We start from the raw sequence: 14,680 nt of genomic DNA, 5'->3' as shown, positions 1-14,680 counted from the left end.
ATATATATATATATATATATATATATATATCTTAATCTTACATTAGTTAAGATCTTTTTACTTCCGTTCTGACTCAGCAAGACTGAGCATCCAGAGGGTAGCTTGCAGGTCTGTTGGTTATCACAGCCCTGCTTAGATGAGCTTGTACTCTATGTAGAACACTGTGATTACTGTGTTACTTGGTTGTTACTGTGTTTCAATTGTGTTGTCTGTGCTAATCCCTGATGGTCCCTTGGTAAGCAAGTAATTTCCTGTCCCCATGAGAAGAACTGGAGCTCGGAGGGGTCAGGTAACCTGCCTGCCCAAGCCTTGAAACACGAGCGTGGTGCCTAACCTGTAACTGTGTGGCACCCGTGCCTAGCCAGCTCAGCAGTTGTTGTGCAGGTTGCCATGCAGTTGCAGGGTGGGTTACTGAATATGTAAGAGGTTGTCTGTCATTCAAGAGACCAAACTGAAAAGTTACTGCTCTTCACTCCAGCCTTGGGGAGGTAGAGACAAGGAGGATTGGAGTTTATGGTCATCTGCTATGTAGTGAGTTTGAGGCTAGCATGGCCTACATGAGAACCAATCACAAAATAAAGAGCCTAGAGAGATGGCTCAGCAGGTTAAGCGCACTGGCTGCTCTTCCAGAGGACTGGACCTGGTTCATTTCCTAACACACACATAGTAGCTTACAAACTCTGTAACTCAGATGCCCAGTCCTGACCTCTGTTGGGCACCAGGTGTATATGTGGTGCACAGACAAACTTGCAGGCAAAATACTCCTATAAAATAAATGTCTAAACTTAAAAAAAAAAATTGCTTGTTTATTATGTGGTGCTAGGAATTACATGCAGGGCTGCATGCATGCTGAGCTAGCTCCTGTGCTGTATTCTGTTGATCCACCCCGGCACCTACCCACCCCGTGCCCCCCAACCCCCACCGCAGTCTGGTTGCCCCCGCCATGTTGGTGGGTCAGTGGCTAACTCTCCTTTCTGTTACTGCAGCTCCGGCAGTCCCAGTCCTACTGCACCGACACAGAATGCCTTCGGGAGTGTAAGTAGCATCGGGCAGCAGGAGGGTGGGCCTGGGGCACAACACACGCAAAACCGTTTCATGTAGCCAAGGCTGGCCCTGAACCTCTGATTGTATGACCTCCACCTCCCCAGGTGCTAGGATGTTAATTGTTTATCATCATGCCTGATTAGTTTATTTTAAGGTAAGTGGTTCTCCAGTGTATACTTGGTGCATGATAGACTCAAAAGTGTTTTGTCTGCCTCAAATGCGGTTATGGGCTCCTCAAGGAAGACTCACTCCCACAACTCTTGCTGCCATGGTGGTAGTACATGCCTGAAATCCCACATGGAAGGAAGGCCGAGGCAGGAGAATGGTGAATCCTAGGCTATCTTGTGCTACATGTCAAGACCCCGTGTTAAAAAAACAGCACAACTCTGCCTTGATAACTTCTTCAGCTAAAAAAATACGTTATGGGAGACCAATAGGGCTTAAGGGGTTCTAGGCTTCCGAGGGCAGAGAGTGTAGGAGGGAATGCATGAGAGGGAATTAGTGAAGGAAATTTACAGTTTTCTACTGTACACCTCTGTCTTCAGGAAAGAATTTATATTTCATCTTTAGACAGAAAAGCCTGTTCATGGGAGTTTGCCTTTAGTTTGCTATTTCTAAATTGCTTCCAGCACAAAAAAGTTGGTTTTTTGTTCTGTTTTGTTTTTAATTGAAAAGTATACTTGGGGCATCCTGAAGTCTCCTGCACACATCGGAGAGCTTTGGCTGTGGATTATGTTGTTTTCACTTATTGAGCGGTCCTGGTTTTCTAACCTTGGGTCTTGCTCAGACTGGGCAAGTATTCCATAGCTGCCCTACATTTCCAGCCCCAGATTACATTTATTAATAGGTCAGTGTTTATATTTAGCATCTGGCGCAAGTGTGCGTGTGCTCTCTCCTTCTCTCCCTCCCTTTCTCCCTGTGTGTATGTGCTTGTGTGTGTGTGTTTAGGCAGGTCCTCTCAATTCTGCTATTTTAGCATAGATGAAATCCCAAATTTGACCTCCAGCACTAAATATACCAATATACATATGTATATATACATATCTATATATACAAACATACACACCTATAATTTCCAGCACTGAAAGGGTCAGAAGTGCCCAGGTCAGTCCTTGCTACTCAGTAAGTTAGAGGCCAGCCAGGCATACATGAGGTCTTGTCTCCAAAAAAAAAATCATTTCCTCGGTTATTCATAGAACCAACTTCTGGAGAGGTCTAAAACAATGTCAACATAAACCAAAAGGATAAATGGTAGAGAAATACTTATGTTCCTCTCTGTAGAATTTATTTGAGCTTTGGCATCAGTCAGTGAATATAGTTTGGATTTTTAAGTTCTAAGTTTTGAAATTTGCTTGCATGGTTGTTAAAGGTACCAGTAGTTTTTCTCTTTGATAATTCTCTGCCACTTTATATTATTTGTTTTTATTGAAACTTAACTTTTGACACCTCTCTCTCTCTCTCTCTCTCTCTCTCTCTCTCTCAACAGGGTTTCTCTGTGTGGCCCTGGCTGTCCTGGAACTCACTCTATAGACCAGGCTGTCCTCAAACTCAGAAATCCGCCTGCCTCTGCCTCCCAAGTGCTGGGATTAAAGGCGTGCGCCACCACTGCCCCGCTACTTATTTGTTCAATTACTTATTTATCTTGAGACTGTGTCTCTGTGGTCTTGGCTATCCTGGAGTCTATTACATAAACATAAACCAGGATGGCCTTTAACTCATAGAGATCTGCCCTCTGCTCCTGCCTCTTGGGTGATAGCATTAAGTTGTGTATCAGTATATACAGCTGTATTTATTACGTTGTGATGTGTAAAGAAGCACCTTTGTGCTGGTGCACATGCCATGTATCCACACATGAATATGGATATCAGGTGTCTACCTCAGATGTCCTTTTTCATAAGCCTTCCACCTTTTTTTTTTTTAAAAAAAAGCAGGGTCTTTTTTTAAACAGGGTCTCTCAGTGGGATCTTGGGGCTCTCTGAGTCGGCTCTGCTGCTTGGTCAGCTAGTGATCCCCAGGGAGCGATTCCCCCGTCTTCCTTTCCCCAGCACTGGGGTTACAAGTGTGCCCCATGCCCTCCTTCTTCACATGGGTTTTGATTGTTTGCCTGACAAGCACTGATTGCTGGAGCTCCCTACCCAGCACAACCCTTGACATAATCTCCTATCTTTTCCTGTTTCTAGACAAAGCCCTTGCTTATCTACTCAGAACCTGTAACTGTTCAGTCTTGCAGTTTTCCAACTCTCTAGCTATTATTTTTCCCCCAGTTCTAATTTTCTAATTACTCTGTCTTCAACCACTCTGTTTTCTTTATCCCCCTGGCTTCATGAGCTCATTCGCTGGAGCTGTTCCTTCCCTACACTCCCTTGATGACGTTCTCAAGTCTTATGACTCATGATGTGTGTGCTGGTGACTGTCTTGTGGACATGTCCACTGTGGTGTTTCTTAGGCAATCTCAAAACCGTCATCTTCAGAATTGAGCTTCTGGTAGCTCTGTCACAGCTGCTTTTCCTCCTATGTCTGTTCTGAACGTGACCCTTGGCTCTCAGGCCTGTCCATTACATCTGCCTTCAGGATGTAACCAACACTCTACTTGAGAGCACCCATTCTGCCTGCTCCTTGTTTACTGCCTCATATCTAGGCCATTATAGTAGGGTCTGTTTGTCTGTCTGTCTGTCTGTCTATTTGTTTGTTTGTTTGTGACAGGACCTTACCTATTTGTACCCTTGGCTGGTCTAAAACTCACTGTTTCCAACAGGCTGACTTTAGATTCACAAAGATCTGCCTGCCTCAGCCTCCCAAGTTGTGGGATCGAAGGCAAGTGCCACCATGCCCAGCCTTGCATGTTCCTAACTCCCTCCCAGTTTAGCTCCCTGCTGCTGTTATTCATAACACAATTGGCTTGAACAAGTAAGAGTTTGCTTTTGGCTTCTTTTCACCTAAAACTTTTCAGGGGCTTTCTGTTTGAAGCACACTTGAAGGTCCTTGTTCTGACCCGTGAGTCCGATGCTCTGGCTGTGACTGGCTGCTTCTGCGACTAAGTCTCTCTGGTCTCCAAGTCTCGCCTGGCTTCTGAACCTCACTCCAGTTGCAGTAGTCAGCAGTAACAACATCCCATTGGCTCCTGACTAAGATTGCTTCCAGCTGCCTCTCACTCTGCATTTGCTATATAAAAAAACAATTTGGTTGTATTGGGGGAGTGGGGAGCCAAGCTCAGATCTTCAGGCTTGGAGGTGGTGCTTTTAGCTGCAAAGCCTTGTCCTGCTGGCTTCACTCCATCTATGTTTTGTGGACACTTTTCCCTTCACAGTGGTACCACCCTCTGTTGTCCTGTGTCTAGCCACTATGTATGTAGAGACTGTTTTATTTGGACATCTTATGTCAATCTTGGTTCTAAGCTCGTTGAAGGCAGGGACACTTGGAGGCAGACCCTTCTCTCTTCTAGATTCCCAGCATCAAGGCAGTGATCTCTCTCCCTCCCTATTTCTGCTGGCAGCTTTCCCAGTCTAGATCTAAACCCTGCCACTTTGGCACCTTCCTCTAGCCCCTGCATTTTATAGTTACCAGTGGACATGGTTATTTCATTACAAAAGGTGGCCATCTGAAGAACATGTCTAGGTTTTTCATAGAACCACTTTTAAAGGCAGTTCAGAGGTTTGTCTGAACGTGAAGAACGTTTTAGGGCTTTGTAGAATATTTTTCAAAAACTGTTGTTTCTTTTGGTGCTACAGATCAAACCCAAGTCCTCAATGCACACTAGGCCAGTGCTCCACCACCGAACTGCACGTTAGCCTGTCTCTGTGGTCTCACTGTGTGCCTAGTGGTCTCACTGTATGCTTAGGCTGGCCTCAAACTCACTACCTAGCTTAGGCTGGCCTTGTCCTGCCTGGCCCACTGTTCCTGACCCCCTCAAATCTGTCTGTTTAATGCCTCAGCAGCATTCTTTCCATCTCTGCCTGCTGCTGCCACTGCTGCTGCCTGCTACTGCTGCTGCCTGCTACTGCTGCTGCTGCCTGCTGCTGCTGCCTGCTGCTGCTGCCTGCTGCTGCTGCCTGCTGCTGCTGCCTGCTGCTGCTGCCTGCTGCTGCACTAATTGTGCCCTCTTTGCCTGCTGTTTTGTTTTCCCTCTGGCCTCTTTGGGTCTCATATACCAAATTTACTTCCTAGAATGGCACCATAATTATTTTCTAAAATTCAGCAAACCAGGAGTAAGCAGCACAGGCCTGCTGTCTCAGCATTCTAGAGACAGACAGAGTTCAAGCCAGCCATGGCTACATAAACTGGATACAGGATATCTCAGTGCAAGCAGGACCATCAGGATGGCCCAGCAGGATGGCCCAGCAGATAAAGCTGCAACTTTGATGATCTGAGTTCAGGTTCCTGGGACTCCCCCCACCACACACTGTGGGAGAAGAGAACTAACTTTTTCAAGTTGTCCTCAGACCTCAATGTGTGTGCTGTGGCATGTGTGCTTACACACGCACGCGCTCGCGATTTATTTTAAGTATTACTGTCACACACCTCTCCATGACCTCTGCAGGCATTTCTCTCTTTACAGGATATTTAAGACTTTCCACAGCTCAGACTCATTCCCAGCAGACCTCACGGGCACCCATGGTCCTCAGGACTCATATACAGCAGACCCACCTCCAGCAGCCCTCATGTGGTCAACTGGATGATTGACATTAGTGTCAATGAGCCTTAAAACTGATAGCCGACCCCCACAAATTATCTTCTTGTCTCCCCAGAGGGTGCTATGGCATGTTTCCCTTCTACATCCCACAGCTAAATATGGGTGTGGGGGTAGAGGGCTTGTTCAACTTGCTGGAACCCATGGATGGATTAGATCACCAGCACTCAGAAGGGGGGGGAGGGAAGGAGAGAGAGGTGAGAGAGGAGAGAAGGAGGGAGAGAGGAGCGAGAGAGAGAGAGAGAGAGAGAGAGAGAGAGAGAGAGAATATATGAATATCTTGCATCAAGCCTTGAAGGTCAGGAAAATCATGTCTATTTAGACTCTGAAGTGGAGGGATTTTGGTTCCTGCCTCCCTGCCCCCCGTTTTCCACATGCCACTCTGGGTAGTGTGTCATTCTGCTTCCGTGTCCTGCCTGTCCCTGGCCTGGTGCTCCCCTATAAGGTGATAGGATGTTTAACTTTCACAGATAAAGACACCAAGATCAAATAGCCATGAGATGGTCCCTGCTCTTAGAAAGTTAATGGCTTAGGTAAGCTATTCCTTCAACTGAGAAATGCTATGATCCTTTGAAGAGGCAGCAGGGCAGTAGCAGAAGCAGTGGGTTTGTTATAGGAGAGGGAGGCAGAGAGTAAATGGGAGACTGGCTGTTGTGCTGGGCAAGGTGGAAGATAGGAGGGTGTGGAAGGTCTCCTTCCAGTACTCCCTGCCAGAGAAGTACTGAATTGGTGTTACATCATTCTCATTTGGAAGGCTTAAAAAATTATAATACTAGCCCACAGCCCTCTACTGCTCTGAATCAGATGGTCTGACACAGGGCCTCAGAATCTGTGCTGTAGGTCACAGGTCTTCCAGATGTGCAGCCAGGCGAGGGAAACTCTGGCTGGAGAAGAAGGAGTGAAGTAACTAGGAAAGATAACGTTGGAGAGAGTGAAGACTAGAGAAGCAAGTCCAGGTCACCCCAGCAAAGGTCAGGCTGGCGTCCTCAGAGCTCGATAGGCTTAGTCACTGGGTGGGTCAGCAGAGATGTTTGTGTTTCTGGTGTTTTGGGATATGACAACACATACTTGTCTGGCAGCTAGAGGAAGGAAAATCAGGAACCTAGGCTACCCTGGAGACCTGAGGGTACTGGATAACGGATAGACCCTGTGTAAGAGGAAAGTTCAGTCTGGTGGCTTAGCTGCACTTACCTGAGTTCAATCCTGGGCACTCACACAGTGGAAAGAAAGAACCAGATCCTGAAAGTTCTCCTGTGCCCCTCCATGTGTTACTCCACAGAAATCAAAGAGTAAGTGTAATAGAAATGTTAGATCCCCACAGCATATAGAGTGTTGAAGGGAACAGGAGACGTGTGCTGTGGGGTTTGGGTGGGGTTTGAGTGTGACGAAGTGGTGTACTGCCTGTCTAGACTGGTAAGGTCCTGGGTTCAACACCCAGCATCCAAAGCAGAGGAGAAAGAGACAATGCTGGTAAAGCATGTGGTTTGGTGACCCCTGCCCCACTGAGTTAGCTGTTGCTCAGAAAGTGACTGAGGTTAGGACTAGACCACATTCCCATCTGCCTCCTCTTGTACCAGCTAAGTCCTTAACATGACTGCATTTCAGTTGCTAGAACTTTGGCCTCAGTACTGCAGGTTGGGAGTGAGCCTGGGCCCGTGGAGCCTGTTACAGTGTGTGAGCTGAGTTTCAGCATCCTGTCTGGGTAGCTGAACAGGATTTTCCCTGATGCAGAAAAATCAAAACTAGCTGTTATTGACAGGCCATTTCTGCAATCTGCTGGGATTTCTTTAAATCTGATCTCTAATTTTAGTTTCTGAAAACTGAGCTTTTTTGTTTGGTTTGGTTTGTTTTAGATTTTTTTCATTTGTTTTGTTTTTTATTATTTGGACATAGACTTAGTATCTAGCCTTCACTGGCCTGGAACTCTCTATGTAGATGAGGCTGCCCTAAGACTCCAAAATCCACCTGCTTCTATGTCCTGAGTCCTGGGATTAAAGGCACGTGCCACCATACCTCCTACTCTTGGGTATTCTTTAAAATTCTTGTAGATTTATTTACTTATGCATTGCCTGCATGTACATGGTGTCTGTGGCGGTCAGAAGAGAGTGTTGGACCCTTGGAAATAGACTTACAGATAGATGGTTAGTTGTAAGCCACTGTTGTGGGTGTTGAACTGAACAAGGATCCTCGCTCTGCAAGAGCAGCAGGTGTTCTTAACCCTGAGTCATGTCTCCAGCCCTCCATTAGCTATTCTTGATCTGGCTTCTTTAGTTCAGCAGATCTACGCATTTGTGGTTTCCTGAGTCCATGGTCCTTGCAAATCAGTGCAAAACTGTTGGGTGTGTGTAGGCCATGGTGTGTCACAGTGATAAGTGTCCCTAACTGCTCCCAAGCGCTCAGGACTCTGTTAACACAGATTATTACTGCACGGGGCTGGACAAGTGCCTCTGTGAGGGCATATACTACTTACTCTTGCAGAGAGCCAGACTTGCACCCATTTCAGATGTGTATCTCGCAGTGTTTCGGTCAGGATGCAGTTTGGCTACAGATGCTTTTTCTGTTTGTCCTTAGTGCCAGGACCCTCCAGTGACAGTGGCATCAGCATCACTGTGATCCTGATGGCCTGGATGGTGATCGCCGTGCTCCTCTTCCTTCTGAGGCCTCCTAACCTGAGAGGCTCCAGCCTCCCTGGAAAGCCCTCCAGTCCTCACAGTGTAAGAGCTACTCCTGACCCTTTGTGGGGGTGGTGGGGTGTTTGCTTGGACTGAAATACAGAAATTATCAAGAGGAAGACTCAATTCTTAGACTGAGTCCTTTCAGTGTAGTCATAATAAAATTTTCAGTCCCCAGTTATCTTTTGTAGAGATGAACATTAAAAAAAAAAAAAAAAAAAACAGAGTTAGATGTGGCTCATATCTGTAATCCCTGCACTTGGGAGGGTGCAGCAGGAGGATTGCCACAAATTCTAGGTCACCTTGTACTCCAAAGTGAGATCTTGCTTCAGGGAGGGGATGAGTATCTATAAAGTTACATAGCATCCAGGAAAAAGAGTTGGGCTGGAGAGATGGCTCAGTGGTTAAGTACACTGACTGCTCTTCCAGAGGCCCTGGGTTTAATTCCTAGTACCCACATGGCAGCTCAAAACTGTCTCTAGCTCCAGTTCTGGGGCATTTTACACCTTCCCACAGGCATACATGTAGGCAAAACATGTACACAAAATAAAAATAATTAAGAAAAACAGTTTTCAGACTAGGTTCGTGTAGTGATATGTACAGTAAAGCCTTTCTGTCGGGCTTTAAATGAGATGTTGCTGCACCTGCGAGCAGCGTCATCCATCAACAGGGATGGGGCTTAGTTTGTAGATTGCTTGCCTAGCGTGTGTGAAGCCCTGCCTTGGGCTCAGCACCTCATAAACAGGGTATAGTGCACACACCTGTAATCCCAGCATTGGGGAAGTGGAGGTAGGACATCAAAAATTCAAGATCATCCTTTGCTACATAGCAAGTTAGAGCCTAGCTTGCTTTCCTATGGAAAACCCTGTCTCCAAAAAACTTTGTTCTTCATGATGAAACCACATGTTGGAACATGAAATTACTCTATTAATTCTGTTACTCAGCCTTCTCAGTATGCGGCCTTACGGTGTTAATGTCAGGCTTTATAAGTAGTTCTTCATATGAGAGGAAAGCGGGCATAGCAGTGAGAATTGGCCTGCACCGTGGAACTTTTAGGAGGAGAGCGTATAGACATGCTGTGTGCTGGGCTAGCTAAGAATGGCTTTATTGGCACACACAGGGTCTCATTTGAGATCCAAGGCCAGCCTCCTCTACACAGGGAGACTCCATCTGTCTTAGAGGAAAAGGAGAGAAAGCTTTAGTGTACTTTAGGCTTTTCTTGGAAAGGGGACTGTGCATTAAGAACCTTGCAAACATAAAGTATTTCTTAGCCTCTCCCCATGCCTTCCTCTGTGTACACCTTTGTTATTTTCATGTCAGGGAACAATTTCTCCAATGTTTAGAGAAAGAAATCCAACTTAACCTGACTTAGAAGCCATTACAAGTGACAGACCTTATTGGTCCTAGGAACAATAGTTTCTGTGTCCTAAGCAAGGAACAGAAAAAAACAAACAAACAACAATAGAAAGGCTGCTCACCTTACAGAGCATGCCAGCCAAGTAAATAAAGCCTCCCTGGAAATCCAAAAGCTCCATCCCTCCCCCTTTGAGATAAAGTCTCACTGTATAACCCAGCTAGCCTTGAACTCATTTTGTAGCTCAAGCTAGCCTCAAACTCTTGATCCTCCTCGCTCAGCTCGTATAGTTTGGCATCTTTTCTTTTAGTGCAGGTGCTTGCTATTGCAAGTTGCAAAAAGCCAGTGTAAAGGAGATCAAGTAAGTGGATTTATTGGTTTTACACACCAAAAATTCAGTTAGGTTCAGTGCTGAGAAAGTTTAACAGTATGAAGCAGCCTGTGCTTATACACAACGGTAACCCCAGCATATAGGCTACCCAGCAAATCCCCAGTGTCGCAAAAAAGAGAAAAGTTAACCGTGCTATTGTAAACCCAGTTTCTGGGCTGAAGATCTATAGCTCAGTGGGTAGAGCACTTGACCAGTGTGCACAACCTCTGAGATGCGTGAGACCCTGTCTACATGCATGCATGCATGCATGTATGGCCAGTCTCGTCCCTCTTCCTACAGGCTTCACGGTAAGGTGGGCTTCCCTTACAGCAGGAGGATGGTTACCACAAGCACTGGAGTCATATCCTGGTAGACATTCCATAGTGAGAAACAGAAGTCTCTGCTTGTGAGTGTACTGCACTCAGCCAATCACATTAGGGGAAAGATTGACACTCCCTCAAGGTGGCCAGGATCATCCCATTACTACTGCAGCTTCCCTTCCATACCATGGGCAAGGATGGGGGCAAACCCTGCCGAGTCACCGTATTTACCTTATGCTCCCCATGTAAACCCACCAAGACAGTGAGGATAGATTTAGTGCTGCATGGGTGGGGACAGGTGCCATGCCCCTTCGATACTCATGGGATGTGTTAACGTCTCTTAACCTGTTCTCTTTTAATGCCAGGGACAGGACCCACCAGCCCCTCCCGTGGACTAACGTCCTGGTGTGGGAAGCAGCAATGGTTTAACACCCTGCACGACCGAGCGACTGAAGACGACCAGGCACTAACTGTCTCCTTTTCCATCTGCAGTTTGGATGGTATTGTTTTCATGAGCTTCTAGAAATTTCACTTGCCAACTGCCTTTTGCTTCCTGTGTTGCCACAGTCCTTATTTACAGTATCCCTGAGTAAATGATTCTATTGAAAAGTTGAGGGCTTTGTTGGTTGGCCTAAGCTTAAACATTCCACTCGTTCTCCCTGCAACCCTGACTAGAACGTCTGTGGTGGTTTCTGGCCCAGCTGAAGGAAAATTGAGATTTCTGCATTTAAGTATTTTAAGTGGTTTTGATAGATTTTAATTCTTTCCATAAGGTATTTATTTGGGGTTGTCTGGTGTGAGTGACAGAGCCATACTGTAGTTACTTTCCTGGCACTTTTCTGTAGTCCTTGGGACAGTGAGCATTTTCCTCACAACCTCCAGATGGCTTTATGGCTAGAATTCGGAAATCGAACTGGTTGTTTACTGATTTTTTTTTTAATTCCCATTAAAATTTTCTGATGTTAAGAATACTTTAAATAAACATGATTGATTAATATAGTGGTTGGTTTAGAATCCGTTGCGTATCATTGAAAGCCACTGTATGCTAGCCTTCCTCGCCTCATGATATTTGTTCTTCAAGTGAGTGCCTCTTCAGCAAGCTTCTCTTCCATTCTAACACTTCCCTGTTAAAGTACAATCGCCTGTATGTGGGGCTGGCATTTTAACACCCATGACTGAATTTCATACCTTTTTTTTTTAAATTTAAAGAAAACTGAGTCTTTTGTTGCCTTCTGACTTATGAGGAGAGGAGCCTTTAATCTGAGGGCTTGGTTTATTCCAAGGGAAAGGAGGAGAATGACAAAGGAGAATATCTTTGTCACCTCTCAGCTCAGTTCTGTTTGGCAGTAGGATGCAGGCACATTGGAGTTGGTAACTGAGCTTTTGAAATGTGTTTAACAGTCAGAAGTTCAAAAGCAGTGAATACAGACTGCATCAAACAGGCCTGGGCAGTCTGCACGCCTGCACTCTCTCCTCCTAGGAATCACCGCAGGGGATTTGTCCGGGCCAGAACATATTTTGTTATCAAGGTAAAGGCTGATCCCTTCTTGGTCAGTCTAGGCTGTCACTGTACAGAGCTGAGAGACTATGTGTGTGAACTAAATAAACTTATACCACACTGCACTACCAACTGCCCTGTGACCCAATTGTGCAACCTTCTGCTATTTCTCCCAAGCAGTGGTTATCCAGGTCTGGCCGTAAGCATTGTTAAGGGCATCTCTTTGTCCTGTATGGTAATCCTGGCTACTTGTGCTCTTCCTGGTTCCCTTGGCTTTGTACTCAACATTTAAACAATAATATAACCACCTCTTAGCTACTTGTGTTTCTAAGGAGTGACTTAACCAGGTAAGTTAAATTCTGCACAAATTAACAACACACGGTACAGGATTTCTCTCTCTTTTGCTGTGGCCACCCAGAAGTCTTACCCGCTTAGTAGCCTGTAGCCAGTTTAACACAAAAAGCCAGGTATGGTAGCAGTCTCGAGACCAGACGAGGCCACATAGTGAATTTCAGGTCAGGTTTGGCGAGGCATGGGAAGACTTTGGCTCACAAACGGAAAAAATGGGGTGAGGGACTTAACCTGAGCAAAACTGGAATGGCCTCGAGTGGATCTAAAGCTGTAGTGTTTCTTCTCCTGCCCTCAGCCTCTGAAGGCTGCACATATGTCCCAACAGTGCTTTCTAACCTGCTGATGGCCTCACACAGTCTGCCTCACAAATAGCTGAGACTTCACCTTGGATTAAAATAAAAATGGCGAAGGGTAGAAAGAAGGCTTGGCAGTTACGAGCACTGGCTGCACTTCCAGAGGACCCAGGCTCATTTCCCAGCCACCACACGGCAGCTCACAGCCGTCTGTAACTCCAGTTCCAGGGTATCCAACACCCTCATAGAGGCATACATGCAGGCAAAAGACCTGCATAAAAGACCGAGCATAAAAGAAGAGTAAATCAATTATTTTTTAATGGAGAAAATGTGGATAAAGAACATCTAGTATTAGAGACCTGGAAAAATAGATGTTTATTCTGGGTATTCATTTCTACCACATGCGCTTACGTCTAAATATCATAGTTTTCCCCTATGTAACCCCCCTGTTAAGTTAGTAACACAGCCACCCTTTTTTTTTAACCTGATAAAGATTTTCCTTTCTGACATAGAAATGGCTTAGTTGTGTTCACCAGAAGTGCACATGAGCACAGTTGTACAGAACATTCCATCGAGACTTGTGTGTGTGTGTGTTTGAGACCGGGTTTCTCTGCCTAGCTCTGGCCTCAAGCCCGGAGATCACCTGCTTTTGCCTCCCTGGCTGAGATTAAAGCCATGTGCCACCACCACCTGGCCTGACCCAGGCGTTTCAGTGCCTGGTAACAGTTGGATTTCTTTGAGAAGTACTTGGCCTTGGGTTTTTACCTTTAGTCTTTGCTATTTTTGTTTTCTTTGGTAATTTTTTTCTATATTCCTAAAGTGATAATATCTTGCATAGAATATTATTACTAACCCAACTAATAATTTGTTATTCTCTTCCTTAAGTTTCTACATGTGGCCCTTTAAGATAGCATATTTGTACACCATTATTTGGCTTGCAAACATTCACTTGCTCTGTAGCTACAATTCTGGTAAACTAAAAAGAGAAAGCATACAGTCTTGACGGTAGGCCGTCCACGCCACCAAGAGAGTTCACTTGAGAGCTTCTTCATACTGTTTCATACAAAATCTAGTAGTTCTGTTTTTCTGTTTTCCACATTGGGAGTATTTATAGCAAAAGATTTTATCACGTACCTAAACACTATCCCATGCCTAAGAACTCATGTTCTAACGATGTACAGGGGTTCTCCAGAGTCGCCACCGAGTACTCTCTGAGTACTGGAATTGTCCCATGCTTCCACTGAGCGTCTGCGATAGTGTTTATGGAATTACGAATATCTTAGACTTTTAAAGGACTTGTGGAAGTCTGTCTTTCTAAATGACAGTTTGTCTGTCTCTCAGTGATTTTTTTTTTACTGCAGTTTGATCAGCTCACTTTAAAACACAAAACAGCAACTTGAAGACAGAAAATACAAATGGTTTAAATTTTGTCGTTGCCATAGAAAATAGGGACAGTCTTATATTTCTCAGTGAAGCATCCTGTGTATCATTACATGTCCAATGATTATTTTGTTAACGGCAAAGGGGTCATGTGATGTACTAAATGTAATTTGCTGTTTCTCAATGTTTAAATCATGCCAAACAAATCAGCCCGTGCCATCTAGCCTATGGTGTTCATCTTTTACTGAGGACTTGGATTGGGCTTAAGGGCTTGTACTATGCACTTTTTATTAATGAATAAATAGAAAATGTTAGTAACACTTCGTTTTCTGTTTGGCTTTTGTGGAAAAAGATACCCTCTACTTGATTAAATGTTAATACCCTATATATATACATACATACATATATATATATATATGCATACATATATACACACACACACACACACATATATAAAATATTTTTAGGTACAACTTTTCAACTCAAGATGTTTCCAAGAAATAAGGAAAATATTTAAACGATAGCTCTGGGTGAAGCCCAGCTGTTAGGGTGTCCTCATATGCTCTGGGTCCTCTCACCCACAGTTCATAAGCCGGGCACGATGGGATGCATCTAGAATCCCAGCACTTGGGAAGAAGAGGCAGGAGAACCAGGACTCCAAGGTCACCCTTTGTCATAGCAGCTTTGAAGCTAGACTGGGATGCAGGAGAC

General features: G+C 45.0%; 1 protein-coding gene across 2 annotated transcripts in view; it reads left to right on the top strand.

Moving 5' to 3' along the window:
- The window catches only part of Smim14 (small integral membrane protein 14), a 45,862-nt gene extending 31,575 nt beyond the window's left edge, over positions 1 to 14,287 (top strand). Inside the window, exons 3-5 of one of the 2 annotated variants that reach the window (XM_021163061.2) lie at positions 987 to 1,035; positions 8,303 to 8,445; positions 10,813 to 14,287. In XM_021163061.2, the coding sequence (XP_021018720.1) occupies positions 987 to 1,035; positions 8,303 to 8,445; positions 10,813 to 10,845 (225 nt within the window). In that variant the 3' untranslated portion in view covers positions 10,846 to 14,287. Of the gene's footprint in view, positions 1 to 986; positions 1,036 to 8,302; positions 8,446 to 10,067; positions 10,236 to 10,812 lie in introns of those variants that run through there. The other variant, XM_029477511.1, reaches the window with a different exon arrangement.
- The last annotated feature ends 393 nt before the right edge of the window (positions 14,288 to 14,680 follow it).

Source organism: Mus caroli, chromosome 5 (assembly GCF_900094665.2).
Source record: "Mus caroli chromosome 5, CAROLI_EIJ_v1.1, whole genome shotgun sequence".
NCBI classification, from domain to species: domain Eukaryota; kingdom Metazoa; phylum Chordata; class Mammalia; order Rodentia; family Muridae; genus Mus; species Mus caroli.
The sequence above is the reverse complement of the archived record's forward strand: the minus strand, read 5'-3'. Positions and strand labels throughout refer to the sequence as shown.